Consider the following 21897-nt stretch of genomic DNA (forward strand, 5'->3'; position numbering starts at 1 on the left):
CCATTTACATTTTACATTCTGGACATGTGTCTGCAGCAGAGAGATTCCTAGATTAGATAGTAGCCAAATCAGCAACCGAGCACAAGCAGTCTCACAGCTTATCCACTAATGGCAGAGAAGTGAAGAGGAAGTCCTTACATCAGTTTAGGAGGAGAGGGTATTTACATTTTTCCCACAAACATGTCCGACATGTTTCCACTTAGTCCTGGGATTGCTTCGGTGACGCCGGAAATTCTGCCAGATATCCATTATTTTTGGACCATCCTCTTTCTTTGTGTTGTAATTCTAAAGTCCGGCCGATTTATGAGGACTGTGGTTAACTGCTGCTCAGATCTCTGCGGGGTAAATCCAGACAGCTAGCTAGACTATCTGTCCAATCTGAGTTTTCTGTAGCGCGACTAAAACAACTTTTGAACGTACACACGTTCCACCAAAACAAGTTCCTTCCCGAGACTATTTTGCAGAGGCAGCGCGGCTTTTCCCGGTGCTTAGCACCGGCCAAAACGATTGGGATTGGTTTATAGAAACGCCGATAAACCAGAGCACGTTTTTTTCCCATCCCAGGATGTTGTGTGGACTCGCCAGATCCTCCTCCGCAGCACTGTGGAGGAAGGTCTGGCAATGCAAGACTAGTTTCCACCTAATGCTAGCTGGGTACAGATTTGTTCAGTAGAAAAGCTCTGCTCAAAGACGTCTGGGTCGACTTTTTTTTCTACTGATCTCACCTGTTCAGCCTTCTGGTGAAAGACAGACGACATGGCGAGGATGGTGGAGCGCTCGTCAAGTGCAGCAGCGAAACTTTTCCAGTCCTGATCCAGCTGACTCGAGATCTGTTTTATCTGTGTGGAGGCGTAGTGACCGGCCTCTGCCAGGCGGCTCGCCACTGACATGATTCTGTTGATATTTACATAGGCATTCTGGGGAAAAGAAAGAAAAACATGTTGATCCTGTTGGTACTACTGTCATCGGTACAACATTTCACATAGAATACTGTGGGTAGAAACTCAACTATGTGAACAGTGCTTTTAGCTAGTTGTTTCGATAAAACTCTTTTTTTTTTAACGACACAAATCCAACAGTTAGTTTCTATTCAATTTAGAAGTTAAAATTTGTAAGAATAGATCAATTATTTCTTAATATTTATTGTTTCTTCTCATTGACCATCAAAGCAGCTTTATTAAGTTAAAGGGATAGTTTGAATAACACTAACTAACTAACCGATCAAGGCAGCGGTAGACCAGAAACTCCCGTGTTCTGCGAGGTAAAATTACTGTTTTTGTCAAAGGAGTCTGGTGGCTTCAGTTCCCCGTCAGAAATGGCTGTCTGACGGCAAGGTAAACAGTGACAATATTCTAAATATAGCTTACACCTAAACTGATATAGATTTATTTTGGGGGTCTAAAATACATTTAGCCTATGCCCACGTCCACAGCAGTACATTGCTTAGCTTCCGTGTCGGTACTCCTGTCTGCTTCTCCAAACAACATAAGCTAATTGAACTACATCGCTATATTCTGAGTGTAGTTAACACTTTGGGCAGATAAAACAGGTTAGATCGCACAGAGCGTGGCTTTGTGTTAATCCTAATAGTCACCGCTTCTTATCTCTGCTGTAAGTGATCCACAGTGACGTTAGTGTGAGAATAATGGCTCTGATGACATTAACTACCATGGAGTTCATGGCAAAGTGGTTGTGTTGAGTCTGCAGCTCCACAGCATGTTGGTATCCTCGGCCAATCTCTGTGTGGCTCTGCAAGAACACTTCCTTGTTGTGGCTGATCCAGTCAAACATCTGCGCGCACAGACACACACACACACACACACACACACACACACACACACACACACACACACACACACAACAACATTAACAACATTGCAAACTATGAAACACATTCATTTATTGTATCGCACTGGAACTGAGGAGCATCAGGAACAAATAGAAAACATATGCCATCAGAGCACATGTGAGAGACCATTTCATCAATTTACAAGGATATCTTAAACTCAAACGATGTTTGACAGTGTTATAGCTTTCTGTGCTGCTTTGGAAAAGCTAGTAACTGGACCTTGAGTTTAAATTTCTATGTCAGCTAACTGTTTCCAAGATCAAGAATGAACTTTAAACACTAAGGAATTTCCTTGGCGTGTGGAGAAGAAAAGATTCTTTTAATTGATCTAACTTGTGGCATTACCAGACACAAATACTGACAGTAAAACCCTATTTTATTCTTTGATATAAGCCGTAGTGCAATGTATTTGAAGTTGATTGTACTGAAGTTCATAACATCTAGCATTTATATTGATCTTGTGTATCTAAAATAAAGTCGGGTGAGTAAAACCATAGTGAAACGTTGCCATGGCTGAGAGAAACTGCGGCCAAAATGACATAAACAGGCTGCGAAACAAACAAAGAATATTCCTTTTTGAAACCATGAAAGGCCAGGACAACCTTCACGCTTGCTTCTCCATCTCAATCAATCTCTGCAGACAGATGGGAGGCCGGGTTGTGGCGCCGAGGGGTTACCATGGTTACCACATCATTCCACGGCACGAACGCCTCGTCAGGTCTGACTGTCTCCCTGGCTCCGCTGCGACCGCCGAGTGTTTCCCACAGTGTAAACGCGTCCACACACCCCCGTGGTTCAGGCACGGCGTTATGGGTGGGCCTGACGGGCCTAGGCCCACCCACTTTTCAACAGGCCCACCCAAAACATTTCCTCAAAAAACATTAATTAATTAACATATTATAATTTGGTGAAGAATTATTAAAAATCGGAAAATAATCTCATAATTTGTGCTAAAATTGTCTAAATGTTTAGTTTTCAAAAACAATTTAAAAAAACTGGTCATGTCTATTTTTATGTTTCTGCACAAGTTCAGCAGACAGTGAGGTTCGGATCGGATGTAGCTTGTCTGTATGCTAGGCTAGGCTAGGCTAGGCTAGGCTAGGTTAGCTCCCAGTGATCTGAGAGTGTGAACATCATTTCCAGTAAAGGACAAGGTTGCAACAGTCGTTGTTTAGGTAACTTAAACGTGCACGAGCGGTCTCAGAGTCATCGCTGCAACCAGGAGATGAAGGAGAGCTGAGATCCACAACGCCTAGCGCATCTTTGTCTCGGACACCGCAGGATGCGCCTAGCGCGGCCAGCGCGGCCAGCGCGACCAGCGCGACCAGCGCCGGTGCTATAGTGCCTTTGCCTCTGCCTCGCGAGTGGATGATATAGCCCCTATGGATACAGCCCTGTGGATCGGTCTTCCGTGGATGAGCCCGCAACTCAACCAGTGCTAAAGTATCCGGTCACTTCTTCTGCTGAGTTTAATTGTGTAGGACCGCCAGAGGATAACAGTAAGGTATGTGAAGGCTACTCTGCCTGTATTGTATTATGTCGTTATATGAGATATATGGATTAAAATAATCAATTCATAACCCGCTACAGAGCTGCAGGCTCAGTTCTATTTCTATAACAGCTTGTTACTGTTGTCAAGTTGTTGTCCCCTCATGGTTTTCTCTTGTTATGGCCAATAATGCTTTAGGGCTATTAATGCGATTTATTTATTTTTGTTGAACATGTTTTTAACATGAATCATCACGCTAAAGTAAGGAAATAACTTGAGTCTTGTTTTACATGACAGATGACGTTGTCAATGAACATGTTCTGTGGCCGAGTATTGATTGAAACTGTCGGGCAGTGTTGTTGATCTGTATATTGTTGAAAACTTAAAACAGTTGAAAAGAATTGTGAAATATTCGGCCTCATGTTATACGAGCAGAAATAAACTATGTTTGGGGGAAATATTAGATTCATGGCCACTTTTATAGTCGATAGGCCTTAGGTTAGGAGAGATGCGCTATAGCACAGCCAGCTATGGTGCGTAATGGAGATTCCAAAGCGCTCTTCTTTTGGGCAGAACCAAGGAGAGCGATCGCGGATAGGTCCGTCCTTTGCACCGAAACTTTTTACAATGCAACAACATATAAATAGCATCAAGCTATTACAATCTTTATTATGTAAGCACATATAATATATATGATATAACAGTATATTAGCCAGTCATTTGTATTAGGTTAAACAGGGATTTGATATCGTTTTTAATTTAAGGCCCACCCACAATTGGTCTGGCCCATCCAAAACTGGAATCCTGGCGCCGTGCCTGCCGTGGTTCCTCAGCGTGATAACACTGATGTGGACAAAATGGTTTTCTTTTTGCTTTACTGTAAATATTTACCGCTCCCGCATGTGGATTTCTGTTTGGAATGACACACTATGTCAGCTGACGCCCGTCTGTGTTTGTGTTTGTGTTTGTGTGTGTGTGTGTGTGTGTGTGTGTGTGTGTGTGTGTGTGTGTGTGTGTGTGTGTGTGTGTGTGTGTGTGTGTGTGTGCGTGCGTGCATATGAGAGTACAAGCTGCACTTCCATCAACAACGCTTAGGGTTCTACCAAACACATGCAGCTCTCTGTGAGCAAGAGGCAGGGCTCGGGTGTTGACATGTTTCAGCCATTTTGGATCCATCAGCTCATTTTTAAAACTATAAGCTTATTCCCCAGAATATATTGGTATTTATTCGGTGTGCAGATATCAGCAACCCCAGACGTCGGTTTGCAGTAATCAATGACGTGTGTGCAGTAGGTATTCTCTGCTGTATTTGTGCAGTATTTCTTTTAGCCGAGGAGTGGCGTTTCCTAAAAATAAAAGCATTCCTGAGGTTGCAATTACCTGTATTACCTTAAATACAGACCCCTTCACATCAGAGTGTGATCTTTCTATATTTAGCATTTTGGAATGAAAGTGAAATAGTTTTGCATGTTGGTGTAAACAGGCTGGTATGATAATTATGAATGGAATCCAAGCTTTCAGTCACAACCGCAGCTAATCCCTTAACTGGTGTAGGCGAAACAATGCTGGCTGATTTTCCACTGGATTAGTTGCTAACTGTGTTCCTCTGTTTCAACAAACAGGCTGCGAGAAGGACAGAGAGTGAAAAATACTGTATGAAACTATCCACAAGGATGGAAAACTGGACAGGTAAAGATGAACATAAAGAATTCAATTAAATATGATGATGTTATGTTATTTTGGTTGACAAATTGTTGGTAAATGTTATGCTCTCAACCTTTTCTTTTTAACCTCTTAACTTATTTTTAGGTTCCACTTTCTCAGGATGATAAGAAGAGTCAGTAAACAGAATGGCTGATCCAAGTTTATCACACTAGTTGCGTTTTCTCGATACCGCGCAGCCACTTGTGATCATTTCTGCTCATTTAGTGATCATCATCAGGTTCAAGTGTGACCAGGCCCCCACATACAGCGCTCAACCCTTCTGCAGATTTCCCCCCCATTGGCCAACATTGTAAAAGAGCTCTTTTACAATGCTGGCCAATGGGGGAAAAACAATAATTTATGGGTGAAACATTAGTGCGCATAATCAGTGGTCACATGTCACGGAAGTAAAGCCAGAAGCTTAGAAACATTTTTTTGGCGGATGCGCCACTGAGCAATGAACGGGGCTCCGCCATTAACGTTGCATCCAGGTCTTACAAAATATCCGTGGCCATGACTCACCTTCTCGGCGTCCTGTTCGAACAGGCGGAGCTGGAAGCACTGATCCAGCTTCAGCTTCCTGACATGCCACATCTGATGGAGATGCTGCCTCGTGGAGTGGAGCTTATCCAGCAGACTGGCCACCTGGCAAAAAGCAAGAATTAAGAATTGTTAGATGATCTTTTTTTATGATGTCTTAGAGCGAAGTTCAACTGGTTTGATTGTTTTCTTTAATTAAAAAAAAAAAAAAAAAAAAAAAGCACAGAAACATGACGCAGTTCATGGTAAGTCTAACTTTTCCAAAATACGACATCTAGTCTATATTTTGCAGGAAACCCCAGTGTGAAATGCTTCATGCCAATTTTCCTGCTCAAATTGTAACACTTTTAACGTGTTCCGATGCATTTTTGCATCAGTTAACATCACCGGTTGGTAGGCATTGATGTAGTTTGGTATGCACTCTAACCGCCGCAAAATTCTGTTTCGCTAATCTAATTTAACAAAAACAAAGAAATGACTGATTTGTGTTGCTGGTTACTTTTTATATTTCATCATGTCTATCCTTTGATACCCCCGACAGAGTTATTCTTATTTGCAGTCCTTTGAAACGCACCAGTGGGTCGTGTAAGAACAAGCAGGTTTTTTGGGACATACCTCTCAATTGTCAATCCTTCACCTGTACACATACATTTGGTAGACATTCATATGAATGATTAATATAAATGCATTTTTCTGTTTTTGTAATGTTTTATGCAAACAACCTGTGCAATGAAACTTGCTGAGCTCTTTCACAGCTTTTTCCTGTGGAGTCCTTCGGCTAATGAGCTGGCATGCAGCGAAGACTTCTCAATAGCCCTAATGAGGGACGCTGTGGGCCTTGACCATCATGCATTTGGGATAGTGTGCTTTAGTGTTCACAATGATGAAATATGCAGAATGTCGGTTCTGTAGGAGCATCACTTAGTGAAATCCTCAAGATTTGTCTTCATAATTAGTAAAAGTGACTGTTCTATCCTGTATCGCCTTGGCTCTGGTTACATTGTGTTTGGTATTTACTGCCAGATTTCCTAAAGGGTGAAAAAGGGGGTAAAATCTCAGTTTTTCTTCACAATATTCTAGCAGTCAAATGACTGTATGAAAGTTTACGTGTGAATGTAAACAGCAAGTAGCCCTGGGCTTGTTTGGAGTCTCTTTTCCCCTACTGTATCGTGAATAAAATATAAATTTTCAAGAGATGATATTGATTTAGAGTCACATCAGCTGGCTGTATTCCCATATTGAGTGAATTTACCTTGGGCACTAAGCTCTGGAAGTCAGCAGAGCCTGAGATGCAGTTCCTCCCTGAAAAACCATCACTAGATCGAATACACTGCAGCAACCTCTGGCCGTCCCGATCCAACTCCTCCACTGGGGCCTTCAGCACCTACAGGAGAGTACAAAAATGACTTTAGTGCCTTAACATGATTCAAATATGTAATGATGAGAGAACGATGATGTTTAACCTATGTGTTTAACTAGAACTATAACAATTCCACATGTTGCTGTACAAATAACTGTCCCAGAAATAATTGGGAGTAACAATATAATTGTCTCTTTTAGTCAAATAAAAACATATTTTTTATATTTATTCATTACTTTTTCAAACAAATTAAGGTTTTGAACATTAACAGTAAAATTAATGGATAAAGCGACGCCGTAGACTTGCAACGGAGAGCAGTGAAGTCTATTAGAAGCACTTTTCTGGTGATGGCTGAGCGTTACTGAGCAGCCTCCAACCGAGCTAGAAGACGTATGTGACGTGAGCAATGTGTCTGAAAGTTGTAGTCTTCTGGTAGCTGTGCCGAGAGAAATCTCAATCATTCCAAATCTTGCAGAGAGGGAGAGCGTAGGTATATGTTGGGAAATAACATAGGCACAGGCTAACTAAAATGCTAGTTAACATTAGTAATTAAACTTAAACAGCTAATGTAAGTCCAAACTGCCTGCGAGCTTCTCCTGTACTATACGGTAATTTCTTTACCGTGCGACAGAAAGTCGCGTGGTTATGACACATTCGTTAGCCTATTTTTACAAAAACATCTGCTACGGAGCCATAACATGAGATACAAGGTAATGGAGCCTTTAATACATTGCCGTGTTTCTTTAAAAATCAACAATGGACAAATAGTCTTTGTCAAAGAGTCTTTAAACACTTCAGATGTGAAGTTATTCGCTGTCAAAGTGACGCCAAAATGAATGGCAGTCAATGGAATGCTAACGGCGGGTGATGGCTTATTAGCATCAAAATGGCTCCTTAGTAGGTACGCTTTGCGGAGGCTGGCTTACCCCCTTGGTTTTGAAATTTTACATCTTTTGGTTATATCACTTTGGTTATTCTCTGGCTTGAGGCAGCTACAGCCCAGGATGTTTGGAGTTGCTTTTGGCAACAAGTGACAGCTGCTGCTAGCATAGATTTAGCTCAACAGTCTTACCAATAATCACTTATATAATTACAATTTGGCATATCTAAACAAAATCAACAGTCTCAACTTTAGACCTTAGCTAATGTTAACAATTATTCATGGTTAAATAAAGAAACTGCATTTAGGTAAACAAAATAGGCCTATGTTTAACACAGAGGTCAGCTAGCTTCAGCACAGCTAATGTAAATGCCATTCCTTTAGATGTCTACAGTTTGTATCAGACTGTTCTGACAGTAGCTCTCTCACTTTTTTCTTCAGCTGTGTGTGCTCATCTATCAACCGACGAGATCCCTCCACATCTGCAGGAAACTCCTTTTTGGACTGAAGCTCCTGCAACACACAGTACAACTTTTTCATATTGGGATGAATCCTTTAATCCTTTTAAACCTTCCATCCATCCATCCATCCATCCATCCATCCCTTGATTAACCATCCATCCATCCCTTGATTGACCATCCATCCCTTGATTGACCATCTATCCATCCTTCCCTTGATTGACATCCATCCATCCATCCATCGATCCATCCCTTGATTGACCATCCATCAATCCATCCAACCATCTCTTGATTGACCATCCATCCATCCCTTGATTGACCATTCATTCATCTGTCCATTTATCTGTCCATCCTGCACCTGCAAGTCTTCCAGTCTGGACAGCAGGTGAACAGCGTTGGACATGAAGTCCTCCAGAGAGACTCTCAGCTCCATCCACTCCTCGTGGTTGTAGTCCAGAGAGCCTTCAAAGTCATCTGTCAGCTGGGAGGGATCCACCAGTTTGGCCAGACCTTCAACTGACACCATGCTGGTCTGTATAAACAGAAATTTAGGAGAAATATCCAAATGCATTTTTTAAGAGACGGATCGTCCAGGTTACTCCCATTTGTTTATAGTGTCACCATGCAGGTCTGATGATGTCTCATCTTAAATTGGTGTTCAATACCAAAATATATGTCATTGTGAGTAGATAGTACATTCTCTCTTAATAACTTGTATCTGCTAAACTGAAGTCATGGACACATGGACAGGGGACGGGGGGACTGTAGCCTCCTAAAATCAGGCATAAACTTATATTTTTAATTACCCTCTTTTTCTGGTATATATAGTGGTAGTGCACTGTACTGTATTTGTGTTGGGAAAGAGGTTTTACTTTGTTTTACCTGCAAAAGACAACATCTTAACTTACCAGAACCAAACAATGTTAGTGAGCTGGTTAGTGGAACCATCTATCTTTAATCAAAGTAACATTTAACCAGAAATAACATATCTCCTCGCTAGTTTTCTACAAGACAATAACAATATGAATACAATAGCGTGTATGAAATCAGAATATAAATTATTTTAAATTATTTTAAAGATTGTCTTTAAAATAAGAATTTGTCTTTAAAAAAAAAAAAAAGATGTAATGATACAGTAACATTACATGGGAGATGTTAACTGGTGATAAACTTAACCAAACAAGTATGAGACGTTATATAACGATAGCTGCTAACAAACGTACTGTGATTTCTTTTATGTTCACTGCCTGCTTTAGCAAACAGTCCTTTCACAGTGACGATCAATGTTGAGCTTGAATGCTGCAATCTGAAATGAGACTAAGGTACTGTATGTTGGGGGAAAAAAAACACAAACAAGGAAGCCCACTGACCTCAAAGGAGAACTTCGCACTGCCGAAGTTCGTCTTCTGTTTCTGCCAGAAGTTGTCCGGTTTGATGATGAGCGCCACACAGATCTCCGCCGGGAAAAACTCCTGCAGTGTCTTCAGCAGAGGCTTGATCAGCTCCCACTTAGAACCACGCATGTCAATGATGACGGTGAAACCACGTTTACATACATCCTCACTGATAAGAGAGACAGAATGGACAGATAGGGGGGAGAGGAGAGGAGAGGGACCACAGAGAAGGGCAATAGAGAGTTTTAGAAGAACTGGTAGAATAGCTTGTAGGTCCTAAACAGATAAATGAATTCATGCTGCGTAATCCTTGCCAGACTGTTACATCTGACTAACTACTAAAAGAAACTTTTAGCGAACCAGCCTCAGCAGTGGTCTGTACTGATCTACAAGGAAGCAGTAGAGGCTATAGCTTGCAATCAGCCACTTATTTCCTTTCATAGTATGCCATTTGACGAACAAAATTTTAAGTATTTCTTGACAGGAGCACTGGTTTCCTGAAGTCTCTACTGTTTCTAGTCTGTGTGCTAAACTAAGTTAAAGGGGAACTATGCAGTTTTTTTTAGCTTAATTTACCTTAACTGAACAGCTTTGGAGTCAATGGAATGGTTATATGACTTTTTTCCGGGTTGAATGGTGATCGTCTCGCTTCCCCCTAGCGATGAGGGGAAACACCACCCTTGCAACTTTTGGCCGGCGAGCCATCATGGCTGAGCCAGCAAAAAAGAAGCAGAAAGCTAGGAAAGCATTGTTGGAGGAACAGAGTAAGAGGAAATGGCAGACTGGCCGAGCGAGCTTTTACATATTGTTGCCAAATATCTATTCCGAAGCTGCAGGGGGAGCAAAAAGCGAAAACAGCAAAGAAATTGCCAAAACTGCATAGCGCCCCTTTAACTGTCTGCTTGCTCTAGTCTTATACATACAGGAAAGATATGAGTGGTCCATATCTTCTCTCTGCAAGATACATGTGTAGCCTATTTTACAAAATGTGAAACTTCTTTTAACACTTGATGCAAAATGCAAATGCTCCACATTATTTACGTCACCGTAGCAAATTAATTCAGTAATAATTGTGTTCACATTTGGTACAATCGGTACAATCATATATATATATATATATATATATATATATATATATTAGTACCCTGAAAGCATATATATTAGTACCCTGAAAGCAAGGAAAACCAATCACTAAGTTTACATGCACATAATATTCTTTTTTTTGCCCTTATTCCAAAAAAGATGATATTCCGACTAAGCTCTTTACATGAGTAATGAAAGTGAATATTACACTAATATTCCCGTTTGCATGTCACCGTGCAAAATACGATTTTTCAACGTTGGTCGTTGTTGGACTGTGCGAAAACCAGCGTCCCCCTTTCATTCCTTCAACCAGCTTCTTGAAAAGGTCAGCGTAGCGATGTGTGCGCATATCCAAAAACCTGTTGATATCCAAGTCTTTGATAATGTTTAAAAGTTGCTGTGTTTCTCCTTGTTAGTGGGTCTGCAGCCTTAAAAACTGTTGGCTGGTTGATTTGTGTACAGTAACCATAGCAACGCACAGAGCTGACCATAAGCGGTAAACAGGCAAGAGGCCGTAAACTGCGGTAAAAACTCAGATTGAGACGCATATTCCGAATGCACTGTACACATGTCTAAAGAATGCCTCTAAATATCTCTGAATAATACCAGAATATCCCACGTTAATCGGAAAATGCTATATTTGGAAAAAGGCCTTATTCGGAATATCCAACATGCTGTTTACTTGACCTGTATCAAATTCTGAATATTGTCATATTCAGAATAATAGTGGAATATTGGTGTGCATGTAAACATACTCATTGATACATATACATACATACATATTTTCAGATTTGTTGAAGACACCAGAATGCTTTCCAGATGGTGATTTCGCTGTGCTTGTTGCATGTTCATTTATGTATACATTGGTTTGTATAAAGTGTATGCAGCATATATAAGTGTCTGCAAATACTATGTAAACACAATTGGATAAAGGGGAAATGTTTCGCCTGGTTGACACCAGACCCTTCTCAGTTGTAACTGAGAGTGGGTCTGGGCAAGCTTCATTAACAGCCCACCAATGGACGCTGCTCAGATGCCTCTGGGCGCAATTGGATAGTCCTTCAACCAATCAGACCAACGATCGGCATCGTGTAAAGCCCCCCTTTTTTGAATGGGCTCTTGGCCAGACGGACTTGCAAAGCAAATCTCTAATTTGCTAGAAGTTCGTCAGGGTTTTCCCAGGCTAGGACATTTTAGAAATGGGAGTCAATTACAGAACTGCAGCGTAAACTAACGTTCCCTTAACATGCGACAGGACAACACTTGTAAACAGATATTTCCCGGAGACTAGAAGCTGATCTGAAACCAGTGCAGGTCTAATGGCCTTTAAATTCAGCTGCTGCTGATTGGAGAGTAAAAATATACCGAAATGACCTCATCTCCACACACAACCTCTATTAATACAAATTCAACAAAAGCACATCCATTATAGTCTGCCTCAGGGAAGCACAAACTCCAATCGTCGCCATGGAAACAGCAGCTCGATTAGCAGGAGGAATCAGAGCGGGGCTGATAGAGATCAAATGGTAATACAGACTCTGGGCTTGTTCGGTTCAATCGCACCGTGTCCCAGTCAGCCAGGTAAAGGTTTTACATGCACATCAGCATCTGAATGCAGTTTCAAGCGCAGACTGGATTGAAAACCCTCCCTGTCGTTGCATTTAAAGGACACTCTGATCATTTAAATCAGCCAATGAGAAGCCAAATCTTACATTTCTTACACAGGTACATATTACTCACTGGTCTGTGACTGATTATTGATCAGTTTTCTCTAGACCAGCACATCCATTATAACATCCTCCGACTGGGATGAGGGGCAACAGGAATAAATGGACTCGAAGTGACAGACTCGCTGCTGTCGGCTGCAAACACTGCAGCTTTCATGCTGATGCAAATCAAACGCTGCTCTCAGCCTGCTGCTGTGACGGCGGAGAAAGCAACGCTTGATTTCCACAGTGTGGACCGCACTGAAGCACTCCACATGCACTCCACCCTGCACCTCTTCCTCCTACCAAGTCTGGTTCACTAAACCTTATTGTCCTGACCAATGAGGGTAATAAAAAGGTTAACAAAGTTAGCATTGACAATAGATAATAACTGTAAATATAATAACTACTAATAATAAACTTGACCTATATAGCACCTGTCATACAGAGACTGTAGCTCAAAGTGCTTTACAACAAAGTGAAGTGCGGTGGTGGAATGTAACTAAGTACATTTACTCAAGTACTGTACTTAAGTGCAAATGTTGAGGTTCTTGTACTTTATCTGAGTCTTTTCTTTTGATGCCACTTTCTACTTCTACTCCACTAGATGTCGGGGGGCACTGCGGCAAGCACTGAGCCTTAATATATGGGGGGCGCGCTCAACCACATGAGCTACCAGGGCGCCCCAATATAATGAAATGTAATCTAAAATAAAGAATAAACATGCTACTAAGATAAGATCAGATACGATCAGATAAGATCAGATAAAATTAAGATAGACTTCATTAATCCCACACTGGGGAAAATCCATTGTTACATCAGCTACAAAAAATGATTGTGTACTTGTACTATGTGTTTGTGTTGGATGGGAATGTGTGTACCTGGGAACAGTAGACAGGTAGGTTACCAGTCTCCTCAGGTCTTCCTGTTTTATTCGGTCGTGGTTACTCCTGGCAGGAAATGTCAGGATTGGTCCGCCTCTTTTATCTCGCCCACCTGTGCATGGACACATACGAATGAGAAGCGGGATGCTTAATGTTGCCACATATGCAGTGTTAAAAAAAAGGTATTGCTATTTGTATTAATACATAGCAGGCTAGTAGTAGTAGTAGTAGTAGCAGCAGCAGCATTACATTAAAATGAAAAATACAACAGAGATCACAAAATCGATAAAGTAACCATCAAAGAACTTTAATTACCCAGCAGACGGCAGTCTACACTACAACCACTCCGTCACTCCATTATCAGCAAGCGGACCGTATCAGTGTTAATCTGCGCGTTACTTTACACTAATAGCTTTAATATCTCTGTATCTGTAACATAACTCCCATCACGGCTACTCCCGCCAGTAAACACACTTTCCAAAGGCTCCGAGAGCCACCCGAAATACAAACTCCCGCTCTCCCTCTCTGTGATAAATTACATGTGTAGAGATGTTTTGGTTAGATTAATGTAAGAAACACAAACCGCACTGTTTATGAAACTGCTACTCAGTCGTGGAAAAAATCAGTGTGTGTGTGTGTGTGTGTGTGTGTGTGTGTGTGTGTGAGAGAGAGAGATTTGGGAGGGAGCATGCTGCTGTATTCTAAGGAGGAATCTTGATGACTTGTTAGCACTATGTCTTTTACATTCTCTCTCTCTCTCTCTCTCTCTCTCTCTCTCTCTCTCTCTAGGTCTCTCTGCCGTTTTCTCTTTCTAATTCAGAGTAACTTTTTCACTGGTACATATACAAAACAGGCAAGACAGAATCAGTACTACAACAAAAACAATACTTAAGTCTTGCACTATGGTACTAGCACTGAGTTTATGAGAACAGCATAAGAGCAGTGGCCCCTACCAAGGAATCTATATTTGACAAACATTTATAAAACATTTTTGGGGTACAATTCACATAGAGCATCAAAGGTTCACATGGTTTGATTCATCAGAAACTTATTAAAGTGAATATCAATGTTTTCTGTCGTTTAAACATTTTCACCAGGGCTGCAACTAACAATTATTTCCCTTATTTTCTCAATTAATCTTTTTTTTGTATATAAAATATAAAAAACGAAACATTTAATGAATTACATTTACCAAAAGCTCAAGTTGATGTCTTCAAAACCCCAAAAATGATCAATTCACCATCACATCAGAAAATGGAAAGCAGCAAACCTTTACAATTAAGAAGCTGGAACTCTTCTTAATTACATTTTACAAAATGTTTACTATTAAATACCTTAGGCCGGTTACACACTGGCTGCGTGGCGTGAGCGTGTCAGCTGCGTGGCATGTCTGTTTATATTTCGGCTCCCATGTTAACAGGTTAGAGCTCGTGTGCCTGCTAGAAATAGAACTGACGCCTATTTTTAACGCTACACGCAAGCGTTCCAGGCAAAATAGAATAGGAAAAGACCTTTATATGTCATTTAGACACAAATACATATTAATGAATGACATGTTGATGTTTGAAAGTCCCTAGGTATTGATATAAAGGCAGATATAAATATAATAAAAAAATTAAAAATAAATTGATTTTCTAATTTTGCACCTGTCAATACAGAACGAAATATTCTGTAGCCTATTTTGCCGTCAATACTGCCGACGTTGTCTTTGCGGTAATCAAATCAGTATATATTTATATTTAACATGGTATTTCATTTTATCAATGGGAAGACAAGGGGAGACAAGGCTAGCAGCAGCAGCTCTGCATCAGACATGTTTCTGGTGTGTTTTAGCACTTTGAGATTTGCGTAAATATAAAGTGCATTACAAATTAAATGTATTATTATTAAGACATAGAAAAATCCACGCAGCCGCCACACAGCTCACACGCAACAGAAACGCCACGCTCACGCCACGCAGGCTGTATGTAACCGGCCTTACGGTACAACTTTGCTACCACATAGTATGGGTTTTCATGGGTTTACTCAGTTCCTAGTGACAGGGCGAGGCCAGACCCTGGACCTGAGCAGGGCCGGGTCCATTTTACACTCAGTCTGGTCTATATCAACAACATTTCATTCCCGGAATTGTTCATGTGGACACACCAATCCCGCAGGATAGCCTTCGTTTCGGCCGGATGTCCGTCACCTTCCTCTTTCTTTGTGTTGGCATTTTAAACTCTGGCTGATTTGTGAGGACTATGGTTAACTGCTCCTCAGATCTCTGCAGGGTAAATCCAGACAGCTAGCTAGACTATCTGTCCAATCGGAGTTTTCTGTGGCACGGCTAAAACAGCCTTTGAACATGTTCCACCAAAACAGGTTCCTTCGCGGGGCTATTTTGCAGAGGCACCGTCGTACTAATCGCGTATCTTTTTAAAAAAATATTTAAAACACATCAGATTCAGCTAGGTTTTTCCCCCCAAGTCTGTTTCAGATCTAGTCCAACATTTATTGGACTCATGAAGTCCTCGACCACAGAGCTGGGTATACAGAGTGAAGCAAGTTTATGTATATGTTCATGTCCCTTTTTTTCCCGTGATCTGTGCTTTGGGTTTTTCTCTATACACAGCCACTGTTAAAAGTACATTTTTAATATTTTAGAGGGGCAATGTTTTGGTTGCTCAACCTCCGAGGCTGCATGTGAAGTTACTTCTTGTTTGTTCAGAATCAAAATGCATCACGCGGCTGAGTGTTTGTGAGTGCGATGGCCTGTGGAGCGAAACAGCTCATGTGTCTGCTTTCTCTGCTTGTTTTGGCACGCGGTGATCTGCAGCGGCTGCCGGAGGGGAGAAGTTCACATAAGTCATGTTCAGGGTGCGAAGGGCCTGTGATGATTTTCCCTGCCCGTTTCCTGTCTCAGGAGGTGTGCGAGTCTGGGTCCACACCAATGATCTGTTCTGCAGTCCTGAAGGTTTTAAGGCAATGACAGGTATAGACATCTGGGCATGTATTCAAAAAACATCTCAAGGCTAAAATAGAGCTGGGCAATATATCGATATCGTGATATGAGACTAGATATCGTCTTCGATTTTGGATATTTTTAATTTTCTGAACTTACCAGACTGTTGTAGCTGTTCTATTATTTGCCTTTGCCCACTTAGTTGTTATATCCACATTACTGATGATTATTTATCAAAAATCTCATTGTGTAAATATTTTGTGAAAGCACCAATAGTCAACGCTACAATATCGTTGCTGTATCGATATCGAGGTATTTGGTCAAAAATGTTGTGATATTTGATTTTCTCCATATCGCCCAGCCCTAGGCTAAAAGCAGCTCATAGCTGGCCGAGTTAGGAGAAACTCCTGAAGATAAGGGCTGTGTCAGTCCTATGTTTTTGGTCTAAAAGTAATTCACAAGGCTAGGCCTGTAATAGTTATTACATACAGTACAGGCCAAAAGTTTGGACACACCTTCTCATTCAATGTGTTTCTTTATTTTCATGACTATTTCCATTGTAGATTCTCACTGAAGGCATCAAAACTATGAATGAACACATATGGAATTATGTACTTAATAAAAAATTGTCTTATATTTTAGATTCCTCAAAGTAGCCACCCTTTGCTTTTTTTGATACAATACAAACCCTTGGTGTTCTCTCAATGAGCTTCATGAGGTAGTCACCTGAAATGGTTTTCACTTCACAGGTGTGCTTTGTCAGCGTTAATTAGTGGATTTTCTTCCCTTATTAATAAAAAAGCAAAGGGTGGCTACTTTGAAGAATTTAAAATATAAGACATGTTTTCAGTTATTTCACACTTTTTTGTTAAGTACATAATTCCATATGTGTTCATTCATAGTTTTGATGCCTTCAGTGAGAATCTACAATGGAAATAGTCATGGAAACGCATTGAATGAGAAGGTGTGTCCAAACTTTTGGCCTGTACTGTAATTGTCAAATCGCAGTTTTTCTTTACATAATCGCTGTTTCTTTGTTTAACCGCAATGAATTGCTAACATTAGCCAAGGTCCTAAAGGGTATGACTGTTCAATTGTTGATTTTGTTTAGATAGATAGTTTTTTTTTTTTACAATTGATTATTGGCCGGACTGTCGATGCTAGCAGCAGCTGTCACTTGTTGCCATAGCAACTCCAAACATCCTGGGCTGTAGCTGACTCGAGCCTGAGAAAATTAAACATGCTCCTGTTTCTGGCCCGAAATCTGCTTGACAAACCATTTTTGAATTTTTTTGCCCGCCATTACCACCCCCCACCTTTTTAAAGGCTGCGTAGGGAGGTTGGTCGGTGTGGTGGATGGGTCAAACAACACAGGACCTTCACCCAGGAGCCCGGGGATCGTGTCCCGCCCGTCCCGTTCTTCTTATACTAAACCCAACCATCACACTCGCGTCACGGAATTTTTGGCGATCGTGTTCATTTCACGGCCGACTGACGAAAGATGCTTCCCATTGAAATATATTAGTTTAAAAAATGACATAAACATGTCGGTGTACACGAATCAATAGATTCAAAATTGGCGTGACCATTTCACGAACTGCCGTGAGACTGGGTTGAAATGTAACGTAATGTGTCACTGTGATACGTAGTTAAATAAAGGAAGCCGGTGTCACGGTCATCGCTGGAGGTTAAATCGGTGATATGTAGAACTACCCTCTCAATATCTGAAGATGTGTTCGGAATCGGTTTGTTGAATGCTGGTTTAATAGTTACAGGTGCATATTTTATTTAGTTTCTATCTATCTATCTGGACATACTGAAGACAGATATATCTTCCCACACGTACACTCACACACCAATGACGCAACCATCGAGCAATTTAGGGTTTGGTATCTAGGAGTTCTCTCAGTTCTGTAGTTAAAATGTTGCTCCCAGCAGGTCTGTGAATAGCTCTTATTGAAGAAACTCTCAGTGAGGAACATTTAGCCCAATTTACAAGGGCAGCTTTTGGAAAGATAAGATTCTTTATGAATACAGCCCGTGGAGTTCTGCCCCACTTTCTGATATATTTTGATATAGGTTTCTATGACCTCAGTTGGATGTGGATGTGATCTCAAACAACTCTAGCATACAGTTTATGACCACAGTCATAGACATTCTTGGGCTGCAGGTTCCGGGATTTAAGTGCAACGCTGACTGACACCCACCTGACACGAAGGCAACTTTCTCCTTTAACACGGGAAGAACATCTGACGCCTTGATGCCTTCAGTCCTTAATGACCCTGGAGAGAGACACAGAGAGAGAGACACAGAGAGAGAGAGAGACAGAGAGAGAGAGAGAGACAGAGAGACAGAGAGAGAGAGGAACAGTCAGTTGGTGGAGCTTTCAGTATTAATCCCATTATCAGATCAACATTCCTGTGTGAGAGAACACACTCTCGCACACACGGATCTAGCTCTTACAATTTCTTTTTGCTTGTGTGTGCTTTTCATATTTTGTCTTTAACATACTGTAGCATCATTGCTGGCCTTGTAAGCATTTCACACCTGTTGTAGAACAGTATAGTGGAAGTATTAGCAGTAGTAGCAGGTATGCAGTCACATAACAAGACGCGCAGTTCATTTTCATTCTTCCATCCTTTGCCATCTCTTTACATCTTTATGATTTCATTCCTCTGGTCTCGTTCTCTTTCTTTCCCTCTCAGTTCATCTGGTCATCCGTCTTTCATGTTATGAACTCTCTCTCTCTTTCTCTCTTATTTATATTAATGCTCACTCTACACCCTCACCGTTCTCTGTCTCTCTCTGTAGAAAAAAGTCCAAATGTCCATGTCCTGCCGTGTGTATGTGCATGTGATACACTAACCTGGCTAGGAAAACACACACACACACACAATCCTGGCTAAAACAAACGCATGCACGCACATGCACACGCAAACACACACACACACACACACACACACACACACACACAAATTCCAAGAACATTCCACAGTGAGAACGCTAAGTTGGCAAACTGTATCTCAGGATACAGAAAGAGAGAGAGAAAGGAAAAATTCCATGTTTTAAAGCGCTGACATCAACAACATGTTTTATATTCATGAAATATATTTTAAAAAACACACATAAAAGAGGCTGAAGGAGCCATTTTAATATTCAAATCCCTCATATTCAGTTTGGTAAAGTTTGGAAACATGCACAGTACGAGAATTTGCCGATATGTATATATTTGTCTTCCTTGTATTATCTTTATTGACAAAATTTGAAATTGCATCACGGGTGATTTGATCCCAAGTGAACAGCTTTTGAACAACGTGTGAATGATGCACCGGGATCACATCGCTCAGCCACGTTCAGAGGTCCTTCTTGACACAAGATGTGGGACCGATCAGAGCTTCCCCACAGTTCGGCAGCTGAGAGATTAGTCACGATCAGTAATGTCTTTCAAGGTTAATGATCTAATTGATCAGGTTTATGTTGGCTCATGCAACGGTTTACAGAAATAGTATTGATTTAAACCTGATGGAGCAGTTTAACCTACAGAGATGTAGAAGTACAGAGATGGATTGTACCCAGGCGCAGGTGACTCCACCGTATTTAAAGGACCATACCAATGTTTTTGCTACAGGTTTATCTCCTTAAACACAAATTATTTTATTATTATTATTATTTTTTTTTAACCCTTGTGTTGTCCTTCGGGTCCCCGGGACCCCGTTCAGTTTATTTGAGGTTTTTGCATTGGCCTGGCGTTGAGCTTCGGGTCCCCCGGTGACCCTCGCGTACTATGTGATGTCATTTCACGTGAACTGGCATGTGGGGGCTTGTATCATGTCAACGCGCTAACAGTATTGTTGTCATTACTTAGAATTCCTCATGGGGGGGACGACAGAAACTACACACTGTAGCTTTAAGAAAATGGAATGCTTAAAAATGTTTTAATTTGGCTCACATCCCAATGAATCAACGCAGACGTGTTTCGGCACCAAGCATTTTTAGGGTTTAGCACTCCACCAAGAATCTCCATTGTTGTTTTTGTATGTATTATTTAGGGCTGGACCCGAATATTCGAATATTCGTTTGGTGGGTTGGTATTCGAATTGAAAATTTGACATTCGAATATTCGTTTTTTTTTTTTATTATTTTATTTTGGTTTATTTATTTTCTGCATTTATCTCTCGTTCACACTCCAGTGCAGTTGTTGGCGGTAATGCACATTTAAGTTGGTTTGCCAAAAGCCAATAAACTAGAAAGAAGACGAAGAAGATACTGTCGGTAGACGATGACGCCGCGCCCACTTTGAGCATTTAGCGAGCTGGGCAGAGAAGCTAGCGGCGATAACAAGTGCGGAAATGGAAAACTGTTTCGCGTTTCTCCGTTGTGATTCGGACAGAAACTTCAACATTGTGAGGCGAAGAGATCGTTTTGGAATATAAAGCTTGGATATTACATTTCCTCGGACTCTTGGGGATTTATGAAAATCAAGTTTTGGTCCACTTTGTACCACTTTGTAGCTGAAAGGACAACGACAACAGGTATGCATGCACTCTCGGCTGCGCAGATTACAGCTAAGTTGTTTTATTTTCTTTTTCTTTGTAACAGTTGTGTACATGGCTTTATATTTTAAAGATTTAATGCTTTAAAGTTATAAAAACGCTCATGAGTGGAAGTTTTATCGAGGTTACAGCGACGCCCCAGTCACAAAGTGTCCCGTTGACGAGACGGTGATCCTTGAGGTTAAAAGTTTATTAATTCTGAACGCGTCTGGCCGGTCTATCTATATTGCACCAAATACGACACTGCTGCACTCCCTTGTGAAGTCGTCTGGATGAAAGGTTCTCAAAATAATCAAAATGCAAACAGACAGACACATAGAGATTCCTGCCTTTATTAGAGATAATATGTTCAGCCCCCTCTCTCCGAAGCTTCGAATATTCGATGCTCATTACTACCGAAGCTTCGAAGCTCAAAAAATGGTATTCGGACCAGCCCTAGTATTATTAAAACGAAGGAGAAAAAAAAGGTATTTAAGAAAGAAATCGTAAAACCTCCTCATCGTCTCAGCCGGCTAGTGGGGCGTGTTAGTGTCTGGTGTGGCAGGCTGCCAGAGCGCTGGCGTTAACACCATAGTGACAGTTGCAGGTATGTGTACATGCTGTTTAATGTGCTGCAGCCAATTAGCTATCTAGATGCCAAGTGTGAACTTGAAATAGACCCAACTTGACACACAAAAGATCCTGGATAGCATCAAGTATAAAGCTATTGAATATCTTAAACGCTAAACCTGCACATATATGCACCGTCTGCAATTACTGTACACTCTCTTTTCCTTTCAGCACAGTGTTAACTAAACACAGTCAGCTCTATTTAGACACAAATCAATGTCATCCGACTGTTTACTTTGACTGGTAATGTTGATGAATGGATCTAAAAAAAACACTACAGGCTGTCTCAACTTTAGCTTGCAATTTCTTCTAACAGGCAATTTCACAATTCCGCTGCGTGATGGAGACCCAGCTGGGTGGTTGGGCACTGGAGTTGAAGCCAGCCCAGAACAGATGAGTCTGCATTTATGTGTCTTTATATTGAAAGCTAAATGATTTGCATAGAAA

The 21897-nt window shown here is 41.1% G+C and overlaps 1 protein-coding gene across 1 annotated transcript in view; it reads right to left on the reverse strand.

The window, feature by feature from the left end:
* The window catches only part of LOC114563757 (kalirin), a 169698-nt gene that overhangs the window by 104972 nt on the left and 42829 nt on the right, over window positions 1-21897 (reverse strand). The window contains exons 2-10 of the mRNA XM_028590599.1: window positions 18496-18570; window positions 13345-13459; window positions 9651-9843; window positions 8639-8812; window positions 8252-8335; window positions 6835-6966; window positions 5565-5687; window positions 1669-1791; window positions 726-917 (exon numbers count right to left, since the gene is read on the reverse strand). Of these exons, the coding sequence (XP_028446400.1) occupies window positions 726-917; window positions 1669-1791; window positions 5565-5687; window positions 6835-6966; window positions 8252-8335; window positions 8639-8812; window positions 9651-9843; window positions 13345-13459; window positions 18496-18570 (1211 nt within the window). The remainder of the gene's footprint in view (window positions 1-725; window positions 918-1668; window positions 1792-5564; window positions 5688-6834; window positions 6967-8251; window positions 8336-8638; window positions 8813-9650; window positions 9844-13344; window positions 13460-18495; window positions 18571-21897) is intronic.

The sequence above is a fragment of the Perca flavescens genome, chromosome 11 (assembly GCF_004354835.1).
Source record: "Perca flavescens isolate YP-PL-M2 chromosome 11, PFLA_1.0, whole genome shotgun sequence".
NCBI classification, from domain to species: Eukaryota; Metazoa; Chordata; class Actinopteri; order Perciformes; family Percidae; genus Perca; species Perca flavescens.